At 38.1% G+C, this 19,405-nt stretch overlaps 1 protein-coding gene across 1 annotated transcript in view; it reads left to right on the top strand.

The window, feature by feature from the left end:
* The window catches only part of tbc1d12a (TBC1 domain family, member 12a), a 39,332-nt gene extending 20,142 nt beyond the window's left edge, over positions 1–19,190 (top strand). Inside the window, exons 3-13 of the mRNA XM_041789250.1 lie at positions 2,929–3,053; positions 6,029–6,111; positions 7,335–7,452; positions 7,544–7,650; positions 7,981–8,064; positions 8,639–8,733; positions 10,364–10,435; positions 11,454–11,582; positions 11,689–11,798; positions 12,145–12,403; positions 13,660–19,190. Coding sequence (XP_041645184.1) covers positions 2,929–3,053; positions 6,029–6,111; positions 7,335–7,452; positions 7,544–7,650; positions 7,981–8,064; positions 8,639–8,733; positions 10,364–10,435; positions 11,454–11,582; positions 11,689–11,798; positions 12,145–12,403; positions 13,660–13,731 — 1,254 coding nt within the window. The 3' untranslated portion in view covers positions 13,732–19,190. The remainder of the gene's footprint in view (positions 1–2,928; positions 3,054–6,028; positions 6,112–7,334; positions 7,453–7,543; positions 7,651–7,980; positions 8,065–8,638; positions 8,734–10,363; positions 10,436–11,453; positions 11,583–11,688; positions 11,799–12,144; positions 12,404–13,659) is intronic.
* Positions 19,191–19,405: the final 215 nt, after the last annotated feature.

Below are 19,405 nucleotides of genomic sequence, written 5' to 3'. Positions count from 1 at the left end.
TTCCTGTTGTGTATTATTGCTTGATTGCGACATAAACCACTAAACTACAACACCAATTAACTTGAATGACCTGATTTTGCTCACTTTGTTCTGACAACCCTGATGCGAACACATACAGTGAGATTTTAGACAAATGCTTGCCTCAGGCTCAGCAGTAAGAGTGCCTTTATTGTGGTTTATTGGGAGCAAATACTATTCTGGAGGAAAACAGAAACCAGAAGAGCAAAGGCAGCACAGTTATAAAATATTTTGGTGCTGCTTGTGTCCACAGACTGAAAGCTAATTCATTTTAGCAGTCAAAAGGTAGCAGATTTGTATTGCTTGTCTAAACATTTTTTTTAAATCTTGTACCTCATAAGTCAATCCTACAAAACCAAGAGACAGATATAGTTGAAGAGAAAAGCAGATTTTGTTAAAGAACAAAGAATATGATGGTACAGTATCCAACAATAAATGCAGACATATTGTGCACCAGCCATAAGGAATAAAGGAGAAGGAAGTAGAATATAAATAGTTTTACTTTTCATTCAGTTGCTCTCAGCAGTTGGTTTACAATGTTTACATCACATAAGCAACTCTGAAATCTTACCAGAACGTTTACAGCGTTTTACTGACACTCTGTAAATGATACTGTTAAGTGAGGTTAACTTAGAAATCACTGGATCACATGATTTCATACATATGACTCTCACTTCTTCTTTGAACTGATGACACAGCAGCTGTGGAGCTCCAGAATCACAGTAGAAACTCTTCCGCCCTCTGCTGGTGAAGTTCTGACATCTGTGTATAAAAGGCTTGTTGTCCTGTTGACCCGCAGCTGCCCGGGCATGAACAGTTTATTGTGCTGGCTCTACACATACACACTTAATTCGTTCAACCGTTAGACCTTAAATAGACAAGCACAGCTCACACATGGATGCAAAAACTGTGTTTTTAAAGCAGCTTATAAAAAGGCCATGTGAATGCACAGGCAGTTCTACTCTCATACATGCTTGTACAAGTGTTGTGCACATATGAACTCTGGTGGAAATGTATTCAGACTCAGTGATTCTTTCTTCCTACAAACCCACATCTTCTCCCTATGCTAGAACTGATGAACAATCACTCCATTTGTGTTTAATGTATGTAGGCTTGGTGTATAGATGTTTGAATATCACAGTTTTGTTTAGGATCTCAGTACAAGCAGTTAATGGCAAAGATATCCTGAAGTAAAATATGAATGTTATAGTAAATTCCTGTTTACTAAAATTCTCATAGGCAGCACTTAAAAGATTTAGATAAATACACAGAGGGGGTTTTAGGGTAAATATGCACAGATAAAGTGCATACAGTTTTAACACCTTGAGAAACTAAACATACAGTCAATCTAGTTCATGCTCTTTTTTTAAGGACCAGCCTTAAAGCTGAAGGCTCATTTAATCATAGCTACAAGTTGTGGACATAGAAATAGATAGATGTAATAATAAATTTTTGAAACAATGGCTGGGATTTTAACAGTGTTTTTGGCTAACCCAAAGTAAATCTTGTTGACGCTCTAGGCATAGATGAAAAGAGAATTAAGCTTGACAGGCAAGCACTGCGTCATTGGTTCTTTTATAGGTAAATATGTGGGATTGGCCCCTTAAAAATTCCAGTGCCCACCAGTGGGCAGGCAGAATTTTATTTTACTCTTCAGTTATTTACAAAATGTAGATATAACTTGGTTCACACCATCGAGAAGCTTTGAATCTCAGGATTCTGGCCATGTTAACTATTCAAGGATAAAACCACGCAGCAGCCACAATTAATGTTTGTCAGGCTACAAACATAATAATAATAAAAGAGACACAGCTCACCATGACAAGCTCTCCTGAACATAATTTTCCAACTAAAACAGTCCTGCTGTATCAGATAGAGTCCCAAAAATCTAAATCCAGTCAAATATTTAGTCCAAAAATATAATTACACCCATAAAGATACATGGACTACTTTTGTATAATTTCCTATTTTCTGGTGTTATTTTTAAAAGCCCGCTGTATTTGCCATAATAATTATGTATGATTTTTCCAGGCTATTATTAGCTATGCTAGCTAAGCATAGCTAAGCTAGCTACTTGTTATCTCCACCAGTGCTATTACTGGTTAATATAGTACAAGCTAGCAACATTTTACTAAGTCATTGCACTCGTCACTCATCCTTCTAGAAATAGCAACACACACTATGTAGTTCCTTTCTGATGTTGAAACAGCATTTTAAACATCATGGGACTTGAACAATGTTCAGTTCTTGCTCCATGTCTTTAAGTCTTCTTCAGCAGATGGATTTTGCTCAGTTTTCATGGACTTGTAAGTTTTTTAAACAGAGTATTTTTATCTCTTCGTAGAATTCCTGTTTTTTTTGTTGCTTCATGGATATAGCTCCCAAAAATATTTTGATTGGCTGCTCTGGGAGAAGTTGTTAGCTGCTCAAAAAGTATAAAAATGTAAACATCTACAATGCCATGACAATCTGGTTAATACTGTGTGCTTAGGAAGACCATGTCAAAATAATGGATATTCGGGTGAGTAGTTTTTTATCAAATTTGAATTCTCTGATACTTCAGGGAAAAATCCACCTCTCATAGTTTCCATTAGTGATTTTTGAAAAGTATGGCTTTTTGGCATCCAATGATTGTGCAGCACCCCTCTATCTTTACTTTTATTAAAAACTTACAGGCATTTTTTTAATGCAGGTGCTTTCCACTGTAGATTGGAGATGATTTAGTCAGTGTTTATACATCTAGGGTTTCTTGATTAAAAAGGAGACTGTAAATCACTCATTGTACTTTATTGGGATCCTTAAAACAATCCTCTGAAGGAAAACAACAGAAGCTAGTTGTGTTTAATCTGTCTGAGAAAGAAGCAGGATTTCAGCCCTCTAAAGCCCCGTTTTCTTTGTTTGATGACCTAGGAGGAGCAGGAGAGGGACTTTGGTGTGTCCTCGTGTCCTCAGCTCCCTCTGGCTGCAGGGAGGAGAAAGAATCTGGAGTTTGAGCCTCTCTCCACCACAGCTCTGATCCTGGAGGACCGGCCAGCGTGAGTACCAATCAGACACAAGTGTAGCTAAAATATCATCTTTCATTTAGTTGATATTTAAATTTGATAATGCAAGAAAACATGAATCTTGTATGCACTGGAGATGTCGTATGATGGTTTATTAGTTGTTTCAATTATTTATACACTGCCTGTGGTTAACAGCTTTGTGCAACTCACAAACAGCCCATATTAGGCCTAAAAACATCTTTATGATCATAAAACCTTTAGAGAAAGTAAAGATTGTCTTCTTTCATACTTGGGTAAAAATGTGTATGCATTTTTTTAAAGATAGGGACAATGGCCACATGGCTACCTTAATCTGAAGATTATATTTCTGTATGGTGACCATTGTAGGACACAATAACACATTAAAGCAGCCTTTCCCAAACTTCAATGCACTGTGGCCCCATTTGAGACCTGAAAATCCTCTGGGGACCACCAAGACTTTCATTTGGACCATAACATGAGACTAAAAGTATTTCCATCATTATTTTTTATTTCATAAACAATGAAAATGCCCAGTTTTGAGAGACATTAACATCACAAGAAAGTGTTTGTATCGTCATTAAGTACAATTAATAAGCCACCATCATTTATTCTGTATAAACAGGCACTGCAAAGTCACTTATGTTTTCTTTTACTAGTATTAATCTCTCAAAATGCACATTGTATCTTCATGAATTCTTTCTTGGTAACATTATTTATTCTTATTTAAAGTTTATTTGTTGTGAACACATGGAGTATACATAGACAACTCAGAACAGCCATCCCATCCAAATATTATAGTGTTTATAGCGAATCCGTTCCCTAGAAGGGCTTTTATGTGAATAAAAAGCTAAAACGTTTGATTGAAAGGGAGAAGGTGAACCAGGTACAACATGAGACAGTAAAAACACATTCAACAATGTTACAGAAAATCAAACATGAGTGCAGCTCTGTTGCTGAATTAACCTGGATTTGGTAGCTCTCTTAAAGGTAGTGAAGTTTGTAGTAAGTTTCAGCTGTTCTGGTAGAGAGTTCCAGGATTTCACTGCTCTTACAGAGAAAGCAGTCTGAGCAAATAATGTTTTGCAAAATAAAACAACACAGTTTCCATCTGAAGCTGCTCTGGTGGATTTGCTGCAGCTGTGTAGTCTCCTTATGTACGTGCAGAAAGGCGGAGAAGCAAGTTCATTTAAGCATTTAAACACAAACTTTACATTGTGGAAATTATGACACACTCTAAGGATTTGATCACTGAATGATTTGTTTGAGACTAGGCAGTTAGACCATAAGAAAAGTGTGTTAAGGCAGTAAAGTAGAATATTAACTGTCACCAGTTAATTCAGCACCAATTAAACCATGACACCCACTCTGTACATTAGACACAGTAAATGTTAGAAAGGTTAAATTTAAGTTAAATCTACTGGCTGTGTTTTGTTGGTTCTTGGACTTAAAGAAAAATATTAAAAAAAAAACAAAAAAACATTGTCTTGTGGTCCACCTGCAGTGCCCCCAGGGCCCACTGGTGGGCACCAGCCCACACTTTTGGAAGCACTGCATAAAGTCAGTAGGCCTGTTTCAACCTTTAAAAGTTCATGATTTGTAATTAACTGTTCCAACAAGAATGGTTAACTAATTTTGGCTCCACCTGTAAGTGCTCCTGTAATGCTTGCTCTTCCTTAGTAAAATTTTAGCCAGGATGGTGTCAGTTGTAGTCTTGGTTGTAACTCAAACTTATCATTTACCATTGATGTGCAATCAATATTTTGTACTCCTGAAAAATATTAAGTTAATTTGAGAAGTCAATGGAAGATAAATCAGTAAGCTTAGGTTAGCTTTTTTGAATAATCTTAATTATAAATTCAGTACAATATACTTCTGTATACTGCTTTTCTCTTAGCAGAAAGACTAGTGATCAAGTAGTTTTTAAGTGGGAGGTGGTATAGCTCATTGCACACAGATTCAGTAAATGACTGCCAGAGACATTTTTATTACCCATTCCCTTTGAAAGTTTCTGGAAATTTGTAAAACCCTCTGCCCCTGAAATCTTCCTCAGATGTCCTTAAACACATATCATTCTCTGTTTGAAATTTCTCCTGTAGGACAGGAGGGGGCGCTGTAGGAGGGAAAGATATGGCTATAAAAGGATGTCACAGTAGTCTAAGTGTTGGGTGTGGAAGAAAGAGAGACACATGCCATGTTAAAAGTTTTTTCCCCATTTTCATCAACGCTATATGTGCTTTGATGTGTAAAAGCTCATACTGGGGATCAGAAAAGAATGAAGCAGCTTCATTATGTGTAAGAAGATCAGACTGGTCACACAGTGTTTGTTGGATAAGAATATTATTACCCCATCATTATGCTTGTGAGAGTTTTCTAGTATATATCCAAGAGCATTCACATATTGGCTCACCCCTCTTAAGGAAATTGTGCCAAGTCTGGATCAAGTGGGGATGTAAAATTGTAATGTAAAACAACTGTTCACCTACAAAATTTCTTGAAATATTCTGGAGGTTCTTATCCTGTCTTATCCAAACCATCTCAATATAAATGTTTCAGCTGCAGTAACATGTTGGGGTTATATTACTTAATTTACATTCATGAAAGACAGTCCAGTGTAAAAGAATGTAAGAAGGAAGCACAGAAGTGAATTTGCTCAGCAAATAGAGGTTTTAAACAACTCTTAAAATTGCTCAAACTTTTATAGTTCAGGTTTTTTTCATTCATTTAGAAACCTTCCTCAGACTATTTGACAGCAGCTCTGTCTATCAGTGCTGCCAGGTGCTCCTCAAACAGACTATTAATAGTCGATCAGTAACAGCGAGCATCTGTGTAAGCCGCAGCGTGACGAGGAATCTCAATGAAACACAGAGAGTCTCTATGTGTGTGGCTGAACATCTGACAGGAAGAAAAATGCAGCCTGTCTTACTGGCTGGCTGCCTGTTTTACTGTCTGTCTGTCTGTCTGACTGATGGACTGTCTCTCTCTTTCAGAAACTTACCTGCCAAGTCTCTGGAGGAAACTCAGAGGCACAAAATGGAGTACGAGGAGATGGTGGCAGGAGCCAAGAGGAGAGGTATAGACACACAAACACACACTCACAAAGACACACTCTTACATAGCACATCAAAGACGCTGATTGTATCCATAGTCTCAAATTAACTCCTTACCTCAGCTGCCAAAAAACAGTAAAAAGGATATTGGAAAGGACAGCCTCGACAATTCTGGAAATATAAACACTATAGACTAGGGATGTAACGGTATCAAAATCTCATGATAGGGTTTTTACATCAGTGACAAGTCCTCGGTACAGAATATTATTGTGGTATTTAAAAAAAAAAAAAAAAAACTCTTAACAACCGATGAAGACTTAGAAAAAAATGACATTGGCATTTTTTAAACAACAATTGCGCTTTAAATATACCAACATGTGCAAAAAACATTACGTATGTGTCCATAGTCTTAAAAATGATTGAACCTTTTGAAAGATCTGTATTAACAAATAGAGGATAAAGGAAGTAGGGTGGAGTATGGGTTATGGGAGACCTAAAAGTTATTTTCATAAAATAAAAAAACTGCACCAGCTGGACCTTGTTAATAAAAAGGCATACCTATTGCATATTCATCAAGGGGTCATTGTGACAGCAGGTATAATGCAAGCCTGATATGCTGTGTGCTGGGCTAACATTAGCAGCTAGCTCTGCCTGCCTTTGTTCCTCTTTGTAGATCAATGTCATGCTCGATGTGGTTACACATCACTGTGGCTGAGTAGTTACACTCAAGTATAACCCTGAGCAGCCTACATACAACTTATTTTAAGTTGTAAAGTTGTAGATTTTAATTGTTTCATTGATAAAACCCTAAAAAAAAGCCTTTGCATGCTTTTCTTATAAAAAAGACCTTTGAATAAACTGCTTAATAACTGCTTTATCATGATTTTAGTCAATATTTGCAAATCAAGTTTTAGCAGCCTCAGAGCAGACAAAGCCTCGCACCCCCCTAAGATCTTTGATAGCCCCCTGGTGGGTCCCGGGCCCCAGGTTTGGAACCAGTGCTACAAAGGATGTGTGGTTTAATATATCCCCAGAGAAAGGCCAGAGTGTGTGACGCTGAATTGAAAAGACTGACTAGAAAGGGAGCCATTTGCTCCATAGTGCTTTTCACAAGCAGTTTGCTATGTAGACGAGCGTAGTTTGTATGTGGAATTTGGGGGATAGCCTTACGTACATTAATACTAGGATCTTACATGTTTTGTTTTTGATGGCATCTTTCCAAACATTTATCCTTTTCACCCCTCAGAGTTGAAGGAAGCCCAAAGGAAGAAGCGTCAGATGAAGGAGAGGCACCGACGAGAGGACAGCATTTCCAACGCCATGGTCATCTGGAACAGTGAGATCCTGCCTAACTGGGACACCATGTACGTCCCCACAGCTTTCTGTGCATCGGTTATACAGTTTGTTTATGTCGAACTTGAGATCAGCTCATCCTGTGTTTGTTTCTGTGTGTAGGAAGGGAACAAGGAGGGTCAGGGAGCTGTGGTGGCAGGGACTTCCTCCCAGCATCAGAGGCCGAGTGTGGAGCCTCGCCATTGGCAACGAGCTCAACATCACTCCAGGTACAGACTTCGCTATGGTGACACATTAGTGAGCTGCACTCTTGCATTAAGTGAAGTGATCCTTAAACACCATGATCATACAGTTAATTTGGCTCAATCCTTCAGCATTTTCCTGCTGTCCAAAAACTATGCATAGATTCATCTGCTGCTGAAAATAGTCCTCAATAAATGCATCATCTCATCCTGTTTGTTTGTGTAAAACTTTAATCTTATCTCTTTGCAAAAAAAAATTAAAGCAAATATTTTAATTGTACAGTAAAATTGAGGGTTTGCTGTTTTTTTTTTAAATTGACACTTTGAGCCTGATGTGCCTTTTTTCTGGTTGTGCAGAGTTGTATGAGATCTTCCTGTGCAGAGCCAAAGAGAAGTGGAGGAGTTACAGTGAAACAAGCTCAGTCAACGACAATGAGAGTGGTATGGTGCTGTATTTACCTAAACTTTTAAAGGGGACATACCATGAAAAACATACTTTCTAGTATTTTTGCATATATATTTCGGTATCTTGAGTATTTGCCAAGTCCTGTGTTCAGTCGTCTTCCCTTGTTTAAACACAAAATCTGACAGTCCACTTCGAATCTGTGCTCCCTGTGATCACAGTGAAAGTCATTGGAATAATACCTGCCCCTGACCTGGGATCTCCACCATAGCCATTAAAGTTGTATTTAAAGAGACACAAGTAAGCGCTCTGATAAAGGTTATTCAGAGCTGTTTTTTACAGGGTCAAAAACTCTCTCTGGTTCTTGATTGAGCCGTTTTATATTTTTACAAGAGCATGGCACAGGTGTTTCATTCAGACCATAGGGGACTGTATTCAAAGATGGAAAAGAGACATGATATGTCATCTTTAAAACTTAAAGAAGTCACTGTTATAATCAAAACTTGTTGGGGATTAATTTAGTTATAAATAACAGTTAATAACATGGAGAGTCTGCCGAAGGAAAAAACTGTTGTATTCAACTGTTGAATATTGTCTTTTTTTCCTTTGTAGATGGAGGGGCGTCTCTTGCTGACAGAGAGTCCAGCCTGGACCTTATTAAACTCGACATCTCCAGAACCTTTCCCTCCCTCTTCATCTTCCAGAAGGTAACACACCTGAGCATTTTTTAATCACCATTTTAAGCAAAAAGGACTGATTTCCTAGTGTTTCCATTAAATCCTCTGTTCAAAATCCTTTCCCAACCCTAAGCTCTCCATTTGGTTTCAGTTATTTTGATCAGGATCAGCTTATAGAGGTGTAACAGAAGAACTTAATCCAACATGACATTACAAATCTATGCAGTGTGACATCTTAGCTGTGCATTCATTATTATAGCACAGAGGTACCAGTCATAAATTGTATGTATGATTTGTTATATTCAAACTAAAGCTGAATTAAGAGCATTACAGGGTTTCAGCCATGATAGAGATATACAGCAATCCTTCCCTTGCTATAGTAGAACACAAATGAGTATTTACCTAAGTAGTTACACTATATTGCCAAAAGTATTCATTCACCCATCCAAATAATTGAAGTCAGGTGTTCCAGTCACTCTCAAGAAAGAATGGGTCACTCTCAAGAGCTCAGTGAATTCCAGTGTGGTACTGTGATAGGTTGCCTCCTGTGCAACAAGTCCAGTCATGAAATTTCCTCGCTCCTTAATATTCCACAGTCAACTGTCAGTAGCATTATAACAAAGTGGAAGCGATTGGGAATGACAACAACTCAGCCAGCGAATGCTGAAGCGCATAATGCGCAGAGGTCGCCAACTTTCTGCAGAGTCAATCGCTACAGACCTCCAAACTTCATTTGGTTTCCAGATTATCTCAAGAACAGTGCTTAGATAACTTAATGGAATGGGTTTCCATGGCCAAGCAGCTGCATCCAAGCCCTACGTCACCAAGTGCAATGCAAAGTGTCAGATTCAGTGGTGTAAAGCACGCCACCACTGGACTCCAGAGCAGTGGAGATGCGCTCTCTGGAGTGACAGATCGCGCTTCTCTATCTGGCAATCTGATGGACGAGTCTGGGTTTTGGCGGCTGCCAGGAGAACGGTACTTGTCTGAGTGCATTGTGCCAAGTGTAAAGTTTGGTGGAGGGGGGATTATGGTGTGGGATTGGTTTTCAGGAGCTGGGCTTGGCCCCTTAGTTCCAGTGAAAGGAACTCTGAATGCTTCAGCATACCAAGAAATTTTGGACAATTCAATGCTCCCAACTTTGTGGGAACAGTTTGGGGATGGCCCCTTCCTATTCCAACATGACTGTGCACCAGTGCACAAAGCAAGGTCCATAAAGACATGGATGAGAGAGTTTGGTGTGGATGAACTTGACTGGCCTGCACAGCGTCCTGACCTCAACCCGATAGAACACCTTTGGGATGAATTAGAGCGGAGACTGAGAGCCAGGCCTTCTTGTCCAACATCAGTGTGTGACCTCACAAATGCGCTTCTAGAAGACTGGTCAAAAATTCCCATCAACACACTCCTAGACCTTGTGGAAAGCCTTCCCAGAAGAGTTGAAGCTGTTATAGCTGCAAAGGGTTGACAACGTCATATTAAACCCTATGGATTAAGAATGGGATGTCACTTAAGTTTATATGCAAGTCAAGGCAGGTGAGCTAATACTTTTGGCAATATAGTGTATGTTTTGTGAATATTAAAATTTCCCCATCTCCTCTAATGACTATCTATGGTAGGTATTGTATTTTTCTCAACACTTGCTCTCTTCTTTCTGCAGGGTGGTCCCTATCATGACCTCCTCCACAGTGTTCTGGGGGCGTATACATGTTACAGACCTGACATCGGCTATGTGAGTTCATTTTCTCATTCCAGCCTTTTTCCAGCCCCCCCAAAAATAAAGAAGATCTATTCATTTTCAGCAAAAAAGTGACATTTTCAAGTAAAAACAGCCAGAAATGCCTGAAAAATATATTAAAAAATCAAGTTGAAAAATTGAAATTACAAGAACGGAAACATAGAGGTCTTGAGATCATAACATCATTAATCACCCAATTTGTTGAAGAAAATCCTGCCAGAATAAGTCATTTCCTTGTGCAAGTGCAACAGTTCCTAAACAACTCCTAGTCACATTTTACTTTTCCTGCAGCTGAACAATAAGGAAGTACCACTGATTTTCAGCCCAGAATCATCACGTTATCATCTGGACTAACATTCTATAAAATTTGGCTATCCAACCACTGTTTATAGTTTAGTTGCTCAAAGGTTTTTGACTTTTATGCTGAAAATGTATGATTTTTGTAAACTTTGAAATTATCGAGTTTATAAGTCCAAAAATGTATGATTTTTTGTAAACTTTGAAATTGTTGAGTTTATACTTGTAAATTTAAACTTTATGATTATGATCCTCTTTATTTTTTATTTATTTATTTAGATATGCCCCCATATGTCTTCATACAAAGCAGACAGAACTGGGTTGTTTTAAAAAATAAAGTATATAGTAGAGCCAAATTCTAAAATCTTTAAGTAATGTCTTAACTCTAGCAGCAACCCAAAAAACAGGAAAAAAACAGTAAAATAGTAAAATTAGGATTCAAAGAAGCTGCTCTTGGAGACAATTTATTGCTTTGAATCCAGTTAGATATTTTTAGGCCACTTTTAGCTAAGTTATATGTTTCTATATTTGTTTTCTATGTGTTTTTAGTTAGATAAGTGATAGTTTTAATTTTTTTTCCACATTACCACCAGCCAGACCACCAGGAACAATGTGATTAAAATGTCCAAGTAACTTAGAAGCAGTATTTAGAACTAAAAAGTTCACGAAGAATGGTGTCATTATCATAAACCTGAATGTCTTGATGGTGTTTCAGGTTCAGGGCATGTCGTTTATTGCTGCTGTGTTAATCCTCAACTTGGAGGAGGCTGAAGCCTTCATCACCTTCGCCAACTTGCTTAATAAACCCTGTCAGATGGCCTTCTTCAGAGTTGACCATGAACTGGTACACACACTTTAACTTTCATACATATATCCTGGTATTTATGCTGCTCAGTTTGTTAGTCATGTCCTGCTTCACCTTCTTGTCTCCCCCCTCTTCTCTCTGTCAGATGTTAAAGTATTTTGCAGCCTTTGAGGTTTTCTTTGAGGAGAATCTTCCTCGCCTTTTTACCCACTTCCAAACCAACAACTTGACCCCTGACCTCTACTTGATCGACTGGTAAGTCTTATTAAAGACTCCAAAGACTCTACAATGGACAGCTGATATTTTCAATGGGATACAATAACATCAAGTTAAATATTTTTTTAGACTGTAAAATTTAAAACTCTGACTTTTCATTTCTCATATTAAAACTGAAGAGGATATAAAGGAATATCTTATCTTAAAGAAAAGCTGCATCTGCTGCACTTTTCATCCTGAGCTTCATTTGTACCTCTGTCTCATTGCTGTCAGTTTAGGAACCGCTGTCATGTCACACATGATCCATGCTCAAATATCTTGAGACTAGCCAATTTGACAAACCTAGATTTGATGATTCAGATGTATGTTTTCCATCTCTGTGCAGGATCTTCACCCTGTACAGTAAGTCCCTGCCTCTGGATGTAGCATGTCGGGTCTGGGACGTCTTCTGCCGGGACGGTGAGGAGAGTTTGTTTCGGACGGGGCTGGGCATCCTGCGTCTGTTCGAGGACGTCCTGCTGCAGATGGACTTCATCCACATCGCTCAGTTCTTAACCCGCCTGCCTGAGGACCTGCAGTCACACACACTCTTCAATGCCATGGCCAACACACATATGATCAGCCGGAACCGCCGCTGGGCTCAGGTCAGTACCATACTCAGAGTTCAGAGAAGAGTTAGGGTCGTTCGAATAGTCCTTTTAGCTTAGGAAGGTTCTTAACAGAGTGAAACGACCCAGAAGTGTTTCAGTTTCAGTCATGATAAAGGCTGTTCAAATTCTCTAAGTTATAAGGAAAGGAGCTTCATTTCTTCCTTTATTATCTCCTTTTAGCCTAGGAAACACTGAACCATCCTTTACCAAAAGAGAGATGAAAAGACGACCCAAATGTGTTGGATATTTATGGTTCTAGGTTGCCTTTAACAAAATACCCACAACAACCAATGAGCAGGCAGACAGGTACCATCACCAGCTTGATGCTATATACTTTCACCGCTCACAAACATTAAACATCAGTACCCTCATTCCAGCTGGGATTTCATTTATAAAACAAGGCAGTTCCTTGCTTTCGGACTTTTGCTGCAATTATAATGCATGCAAGAACAGCCTGTGATGAAGGGACAGCAAGCTGAGGATATCAATAGTTGTCTGTAAATTTTTATCCTAAAGTCATGTTTGATCAAGTGAGATTCAGTCAAATCCTGTATGTGGGGAATTTTCCCTGTGAGGTCGTTGGCAGGTCGTCTAGTGTGTGTGCTCAGAGAATTATAAGATGAAAAATATTTTGAAATTGTCCTCATGTCTGTGGTCTCCCAGGTGTTTTAAATTGTGAAAGATTTGAAGATTGTCTAGTGCAGTGGTCCTTAACTCCTCCAGCCCCAGGACCCACCAGTATCTTTGATAACAGATCTTGACACACTTTTCCAAAAGATTTCAACAATGCAGGTTTAGTGAATAAAAATTTTGCACTTAAGATCTTGGAGGAACAGAATTTATGATAGGAAAAAGACAGGATGAAACGGACATGCTTTATACCCCCTTTCCCCAGGATAATGTGTACATTTTAGCCAATTTTCCAGAGATCTTGAGAAATTACTTCATTATCTTGGTAAAAGCAGCTTTTTATTGCAAGAAAAGGAGACAAATGAGTCTAAATATTGATAAAACATTTACATTTACCCATTATCACAATAACAGTAAAATAAAAGGTATGGATACATGTTCTTCATAGACTTTCGCCACCATTTTTTCCAGACACATTTGCAACCCACTAGAAACTGCTCCATGCCCCTTTTTTGGGTCCTGATTCACCTGTTGTGAACCACTGGTCTAGTTTGTAGCCCGCCTTAATGATTATCCTCAAGCTGATGTTTTAAATTGATTAATTTTCTGCTTTCTCTCAGGTGTTTTCAGCGCTGATGAAGGATGGAAATAAGGAGACAGACAAAAACACCAGCCCAGCTTTGAGAAGCTAACGCTGGCTAGCCTTGACCACTAATGCCATCTCTCTTCAGACTAAATTGAAACGCTAGGAGCTCAACACGCTCTACAACAGGCTCCACCACAAACCTTGATGCAAACATGAGCCAGCCATGAAGGTGGTTGCTGATATTGGAGCCCCAAACTACCCCCGGCCGAGCAGAGACATTTTGGCCAGCTGTTGCATTGAGCCAGGGAAATAAAGAAGAAGCTTAGAAGTTTCCTTGGATCTGTGGGAAAAGGTGGATGTTTTATTCAGTACTTCTGCTGCCATTGTCAGTATTTCAGCAGGCAGATTATGATTTGGAAATGAAAACTTCTGCTAAATGGTTTGTGTAACCCCCCTCCTGGCTGGCTAGTCCTAATTCTGCCTCCATGCAGGGAAACAAACACCACTAACACCGAGCACTACGCCCTGTGTAATTCTCAAAGACTCTAAAAATTCTCTTTTTCGGTGCTAATGATTCTATTAAGGCTTCAGAAATGACCTCTGTGGTTAAACTCTTAATAATGTAGGTCCTTTTGCTTTTGATTTCACACTGTTCTTCATGAGCTGTGTTTATGTGTTTGAACCAGGCCTCTGGATCAGAACATGACGGGAATCTGCATTAGCATGGCTTACGGTTATAGCTGATAGATTAGCCTCCTACTTTAACTTAGTAGATTTTTACATTTTCCATCTGTAGGCAAGCAAACATGAACCTGGGAAATAACTAAATACACTTTTGCAATTTGAAAAATTTGTACAATGTAGTGTTTAAGCAACAAATAACGCCCATCTCATCAGTGATGCTAATTAAGTCCAAACAGACTGTGATGAAATATTCATAATTCAGATGTTTTACAGGAATTAGCTATCATGTGTTTCACTGGGGTAATGATGTCTTTTCTACATAGCACAAAAAGTTTATTATGTTGTCCTGAATATAAAATCAAACCTAAAGAGGATTTTTAAGTGCTGTTAATGAGTGGTTGTGGACTTAGAAAGTCATACTCACTCTTAATTTTTAACCAAACAGATGTAAAGAGCATAAACAACTCTAAAATGTCAGCTTTTTATGTTGTTTAGGTAAAAATCTCACTAATTATCATGCAGAATCATTTAGAGTTAAATGTTGGATTTAGGGGATGATACAGTTTCAGATCAGTGTTTTAAGAATAGAGATTCCTCTCAGAGCACTTTTAAATGCAGCACTGATGTTACACTATGAACACAGGACTTTAGAGGTGTAAAACTACACAGAGTGAATCAAACTAAATAAACAGGGCTTTCTGTGCCTCATAGTTTTCTTTGCTAGATGTTACAAGGATCAGAAGTGAAGGACCAACATAGCTAGTTAAAGCAGACTGATAGTAACAGAAGATACTCAGTTTTAAATTAGTTTTGTTCTGGCAAGTGGTTGAAGTGTCTTGAGCAAAAATGTTGTCACACATTACTTTAACAAAACGTGAAAAATGTTCAGTTTTGTCCACAGGCTGAGAGAAACCCTGTTAACAATAAAAGTAGCAGCCCATGACATCGCCGGCCCCATGGGGGAATTACCCCGCCCCCGTAGCGCTTCAACAATATAAAATTACGGAGCAGCTCATCTCTGTATAGTCCTTTGTTTGCCGATGTCACTGCCCTAACTGAAAGTTAACAGCTAGCTATGCTGTGTTTTTGTTCATTATGAGGTAAATTTCCCAAATCTATCAGCCATGGTGACCTATTAGTCATTAAAGGTATCATAACAGAGACATTTGTGCAATCAAACAGTGAATTTAATCCTCAACTTCTGTCTCTCTGCTCTGACACAGAGCCAGGCAGCTTAAGTAAAGTATCGGATGATAGAAGTGCTGTGTTCCTGCCAAGTGTGTCACAATAAAAGCCTCCAATGTTTATCATCATTGAATTCTGAAGAGCAACATCAGGAAACATTGTGTTTTCAGCAGCTACTTAACAAGAAAGACGTCTCATTATGGAAGAGAGACATAACTTTACATAACTCAGAAAATGAGACATTAGGAACAGCTGAAGAGTTGAATTCAAAATGAGGAAATGAAACAGAGATTTTTAATCACTAATCTGCCTGCCTGTGATGACATAAATGTGATTGTGTCTCTGGTGGCTCAAAAAGAGAGTTGTAACAGCAGCAGCAGAGCAGAGGGATGATTCCTCCAGTCTAACAGTAGCATTTTTTTTAAATTGAGAGGATTTTATTTCTCTGAGCGGGCGTGGCTTCAGCTCATTTAACTGACATGCCCGCATCATCCTAAAGCAGATTTTACTGCCTTACTTTCCCTGATTTAAAGCTGAAATTTAGCCTTGTGGTTCATAACACAGTGGCCTGTCATAGAACAAACCTAAAACACAGATTCTTTTGTTATCACTTTACAGGGACTTGCTGCAGTTTCAGAAAATTAGAAGCCATCCAGTATCAGGCTTGGCTGATGCTGAAACATTTTTTAACACTTTCTGTCATTTCAGATTGTAAACAGGTTTTGTAAGGAAAGTTTTAATATGCAGTTCTCCATTTGCTCTTAAAGATATCAGAAAATGGCACAGGATGACATCCTTAAATGACTTGTTTTGCTCACTAAACAGCCCAAATGCTGTTAAAATTGAATTAAACTATCTGAGAAATACCAAATAGTGTGGGGTATAGTAAAAAGTCAACTGAAAATCAATCTATCTAAGGAAAGCAAGAGATGCAGCACTATTGCAGCTCTATATGTAGATTTGACTTCCTTAGAACTTACTTTATAACACTCCAAAAAATCAAAGGCTATCAGTGGCAGCCTTGATTTGTGCATATTTTGTACTGTGCACTCAATTATTAGCTCCTGCAGCAAATTGTCTACCTGTGTGTATTGGCAGCCTTAATAATTCCATGAATGAATCTGGATTGTAATCCTAGAGACTGTAAGGTTTCCCCTTCAGGCCTCCTGGCCTGTTTAAGTGCTTTACGCCATCCTTGTCTCCTCCCGTTAACACTCCTTTGATTCACACTATGATGTAACATTCGCCTACATTTCATCCTTACTGCTCCTTTTGATTTTCCTCATACCCACCAGCAAATGTGCAAGCCTTAAAAACGTGGACCAAGCTGCCACTTTGTATTGTCACAGTTTTGACTGCAGCTTTTTGTGGTTGTTAAGGCGGAAAAATCCTTGCGGGCATTTAGCAGCTCTGAAGGTAGGAAAAGAAAGAGGAGTGATGTGGAGAAGGAGACAAAAATCAGACTATAGCCACCTTGATACTTCGTTTGTACATCTTTCTGTACATCTTACTCCTTTCAACCAAGAAAACACACGCAAAGAAGAGGCGAGATAAATATAAAGATTAGACCTTCATAGCTGTTTTGTTTTTACATGTTTCTTCTCAGTGAAAATTCAGAAAGTAGGTCTGATTTTACACAGCAATAAAGTGGAACCTTGGCAGAGTAAATCATAATAAAGATTAATGAAGACAAACCAGTAAAGTTTGAGGGATCACATCCTCTCAGACTTTAGGTTTTTTCTCTGCTGCAATGTTCTGCATCATAACAGTATTACATTTGATCACTCCATAACTAAAAGATTGTTGTTGATCATGATTCAGACATAAACCAGCATACCTGTGTTCAAGGGAAAAAACAGTTTGGTTTAGGGGAAAGTGTCTTCTGTTTGTGTTGATGTTTTATGATGTGAGTACTTTGTTTGAGAGGTGGTTTGTGTTACGCTTGACTAGAAAACAGAAAATTCTTAAAGTTTTCTTGTACTTTTCTCTAAAACACAGCATCACAAGAAGGTTTTGTGTGCTTTTAACTTGACCAAAGTGTTAATTGAGTGAGCACTTGAAAATAAAACAGATTTGAAATCTTTCTTGATTTAAATGAAAGTCTGAGGTAAAGAATCAGATTAAAAAACATCAGATTTAAAGCAAGGGGGAAGCCTCATAGGTTCTTTAGTTGTAGCAAGCACTTTGTGATGTATTCACTGTTAAGATGGCCAGAAGATGAGAAGACAAAGATGTATCAGCAACTAAAATCTATTAGATCTACACATCAAGATGGTGAAAAGTTTTTAAAAAAGAGCCTTATTTACTAACGGGTCCAGAATTTACACCGAATTCAACAATGCTCCAATAATAAGGTTTCAATAAGCTCATTACTATTTTTGAAATACCAACATGAATCCAACTTTAATCCACCCTTATGTTTATTACCAGTACACTAAATCTGCTCTCTGATTTCTTAAACTGTGAGGTGTTTCTTAATCTCAGCTCATAATGCAAGCTCATAGAAATACAAATTTGAAAGCAGTGAGCCCTCTCCATGTTTATCCTTTATCAGTGTTGGAGGCTGTACTCTTTACCTCCAGACTGCAAGCCCAAGAGCTGTCAAAGCTCAGTGGACCTTTTTGGATTTTAGCATTTATAATCCCCAAAATATTCCAACCATAGAAGCTAAGCTTTACAAATGACCAAACCTGGAGGGTCTTCAAAGACCCTTAAACCTTTGAAAACTCTGAAATCCTCAGCCTGTATGTTAAAAATAAGTTTGCAGTATTTAGAAAGTAAGTGCCATGTTTTGTGGCTGACATCAAGAGTGATTTTATATCATTTTAAGAAAAAAAATAATAAATAGAAGTGAACATTTACTGAAATGAAAGCTACACAAAGGTTCAAACAACAACAGCAGTGCATTAATTTTTAAGGTTTTTAAGGGTTAATCATACTGCATTTTGGACTAAATCAGGTTTTAATGAACACAGATGTACTTAATGACTATTTATGGTTGTGCCAGTTGATTATACATTTTCTGTTCCTGTAAGAAAGTTTTATACAGCCATGATATTTACCACTCAGTTTAAGGCAGATCAAAGAGATCTTAGTGTGACATCTCTGAGCCATTGTTGGATAAAAGGTGGAGGTTAAGGCCGTTTTCAGGTGGTTTCTCAGCATTCATATTTAGTAATGGCCCACACAGTCAGTCAGCTTTCGTCTTTATATACTGAGGAGTTTAATGATGTGTAATCCCACACTAGACACACAAAGAGGCTTCTGTGTATGTGTTATCATGTTCACTCTTTAAGACTAAAAGTGCAATACAGTCTGTGTTTAGGCTGCAGATTCATCAGAGTAATTATTACCCAGAGTCCTCTTCAGGTCGGTGCAACACTCCCTCGTCTGACCTCACTCCAGATTATTGATGAAACTTTCAGAGAGCTGCAGAGGGAACATGAGATTAATGTGATATTTCTCCTACAAACTGTATGTTCCATGTATTCATTTTTATTTAAGTTTTATCTTTGCTTTCTGATTTGTTTTATATTTTCATGTAAATTCACTTTTTTTTTTTTTTTTTGTTCTGTTTTATTGTTAAATTTCAGTGTACAGTTTTTTTCATAATGCCTTACAGGTGATGTAAATAAACTGTAAAAATGTTCTTTCTTTTCATATAATGGCCACTAGTTAAATGTGTAAATAAATATCTCCGCAAACGGAGCGCTGTCTCTTCTTTTAACAGGATCTTTACATAAAGGAGGGATTTTGCTGTGTAATACAGCTCTTGAATTATGTTACAGTTACTTTTCAACTCTGATTAGTGAGGAAATTCCATCTCAGAGAGTTTTTAATCTGATTAAGGGGGAAAATTTAATTCTTTTTCCACTTCTAGTGGTTTTATAGTTGCAGTGTGAGATTCAGAT

Source organism: Cheilinus undulatus, linkage group 6 (genome assembly GCF_018320785.1).
Source record: "Cheilinus undulatus linkage group 6, ASM1832078v1, whole genome shotgun sequence".
Lineage (NCBI taxonomy): Eukaryota > Metazoa > Chordata > Actinopteri > Labriformes > Labridae > Cheilinus > Cheilinus undulatus.
The sequence above is the reverse complement of the archived record's forward strand: the minus strand, read 5'-3'. Positions and strand labels throughout refer to the sequence as shown.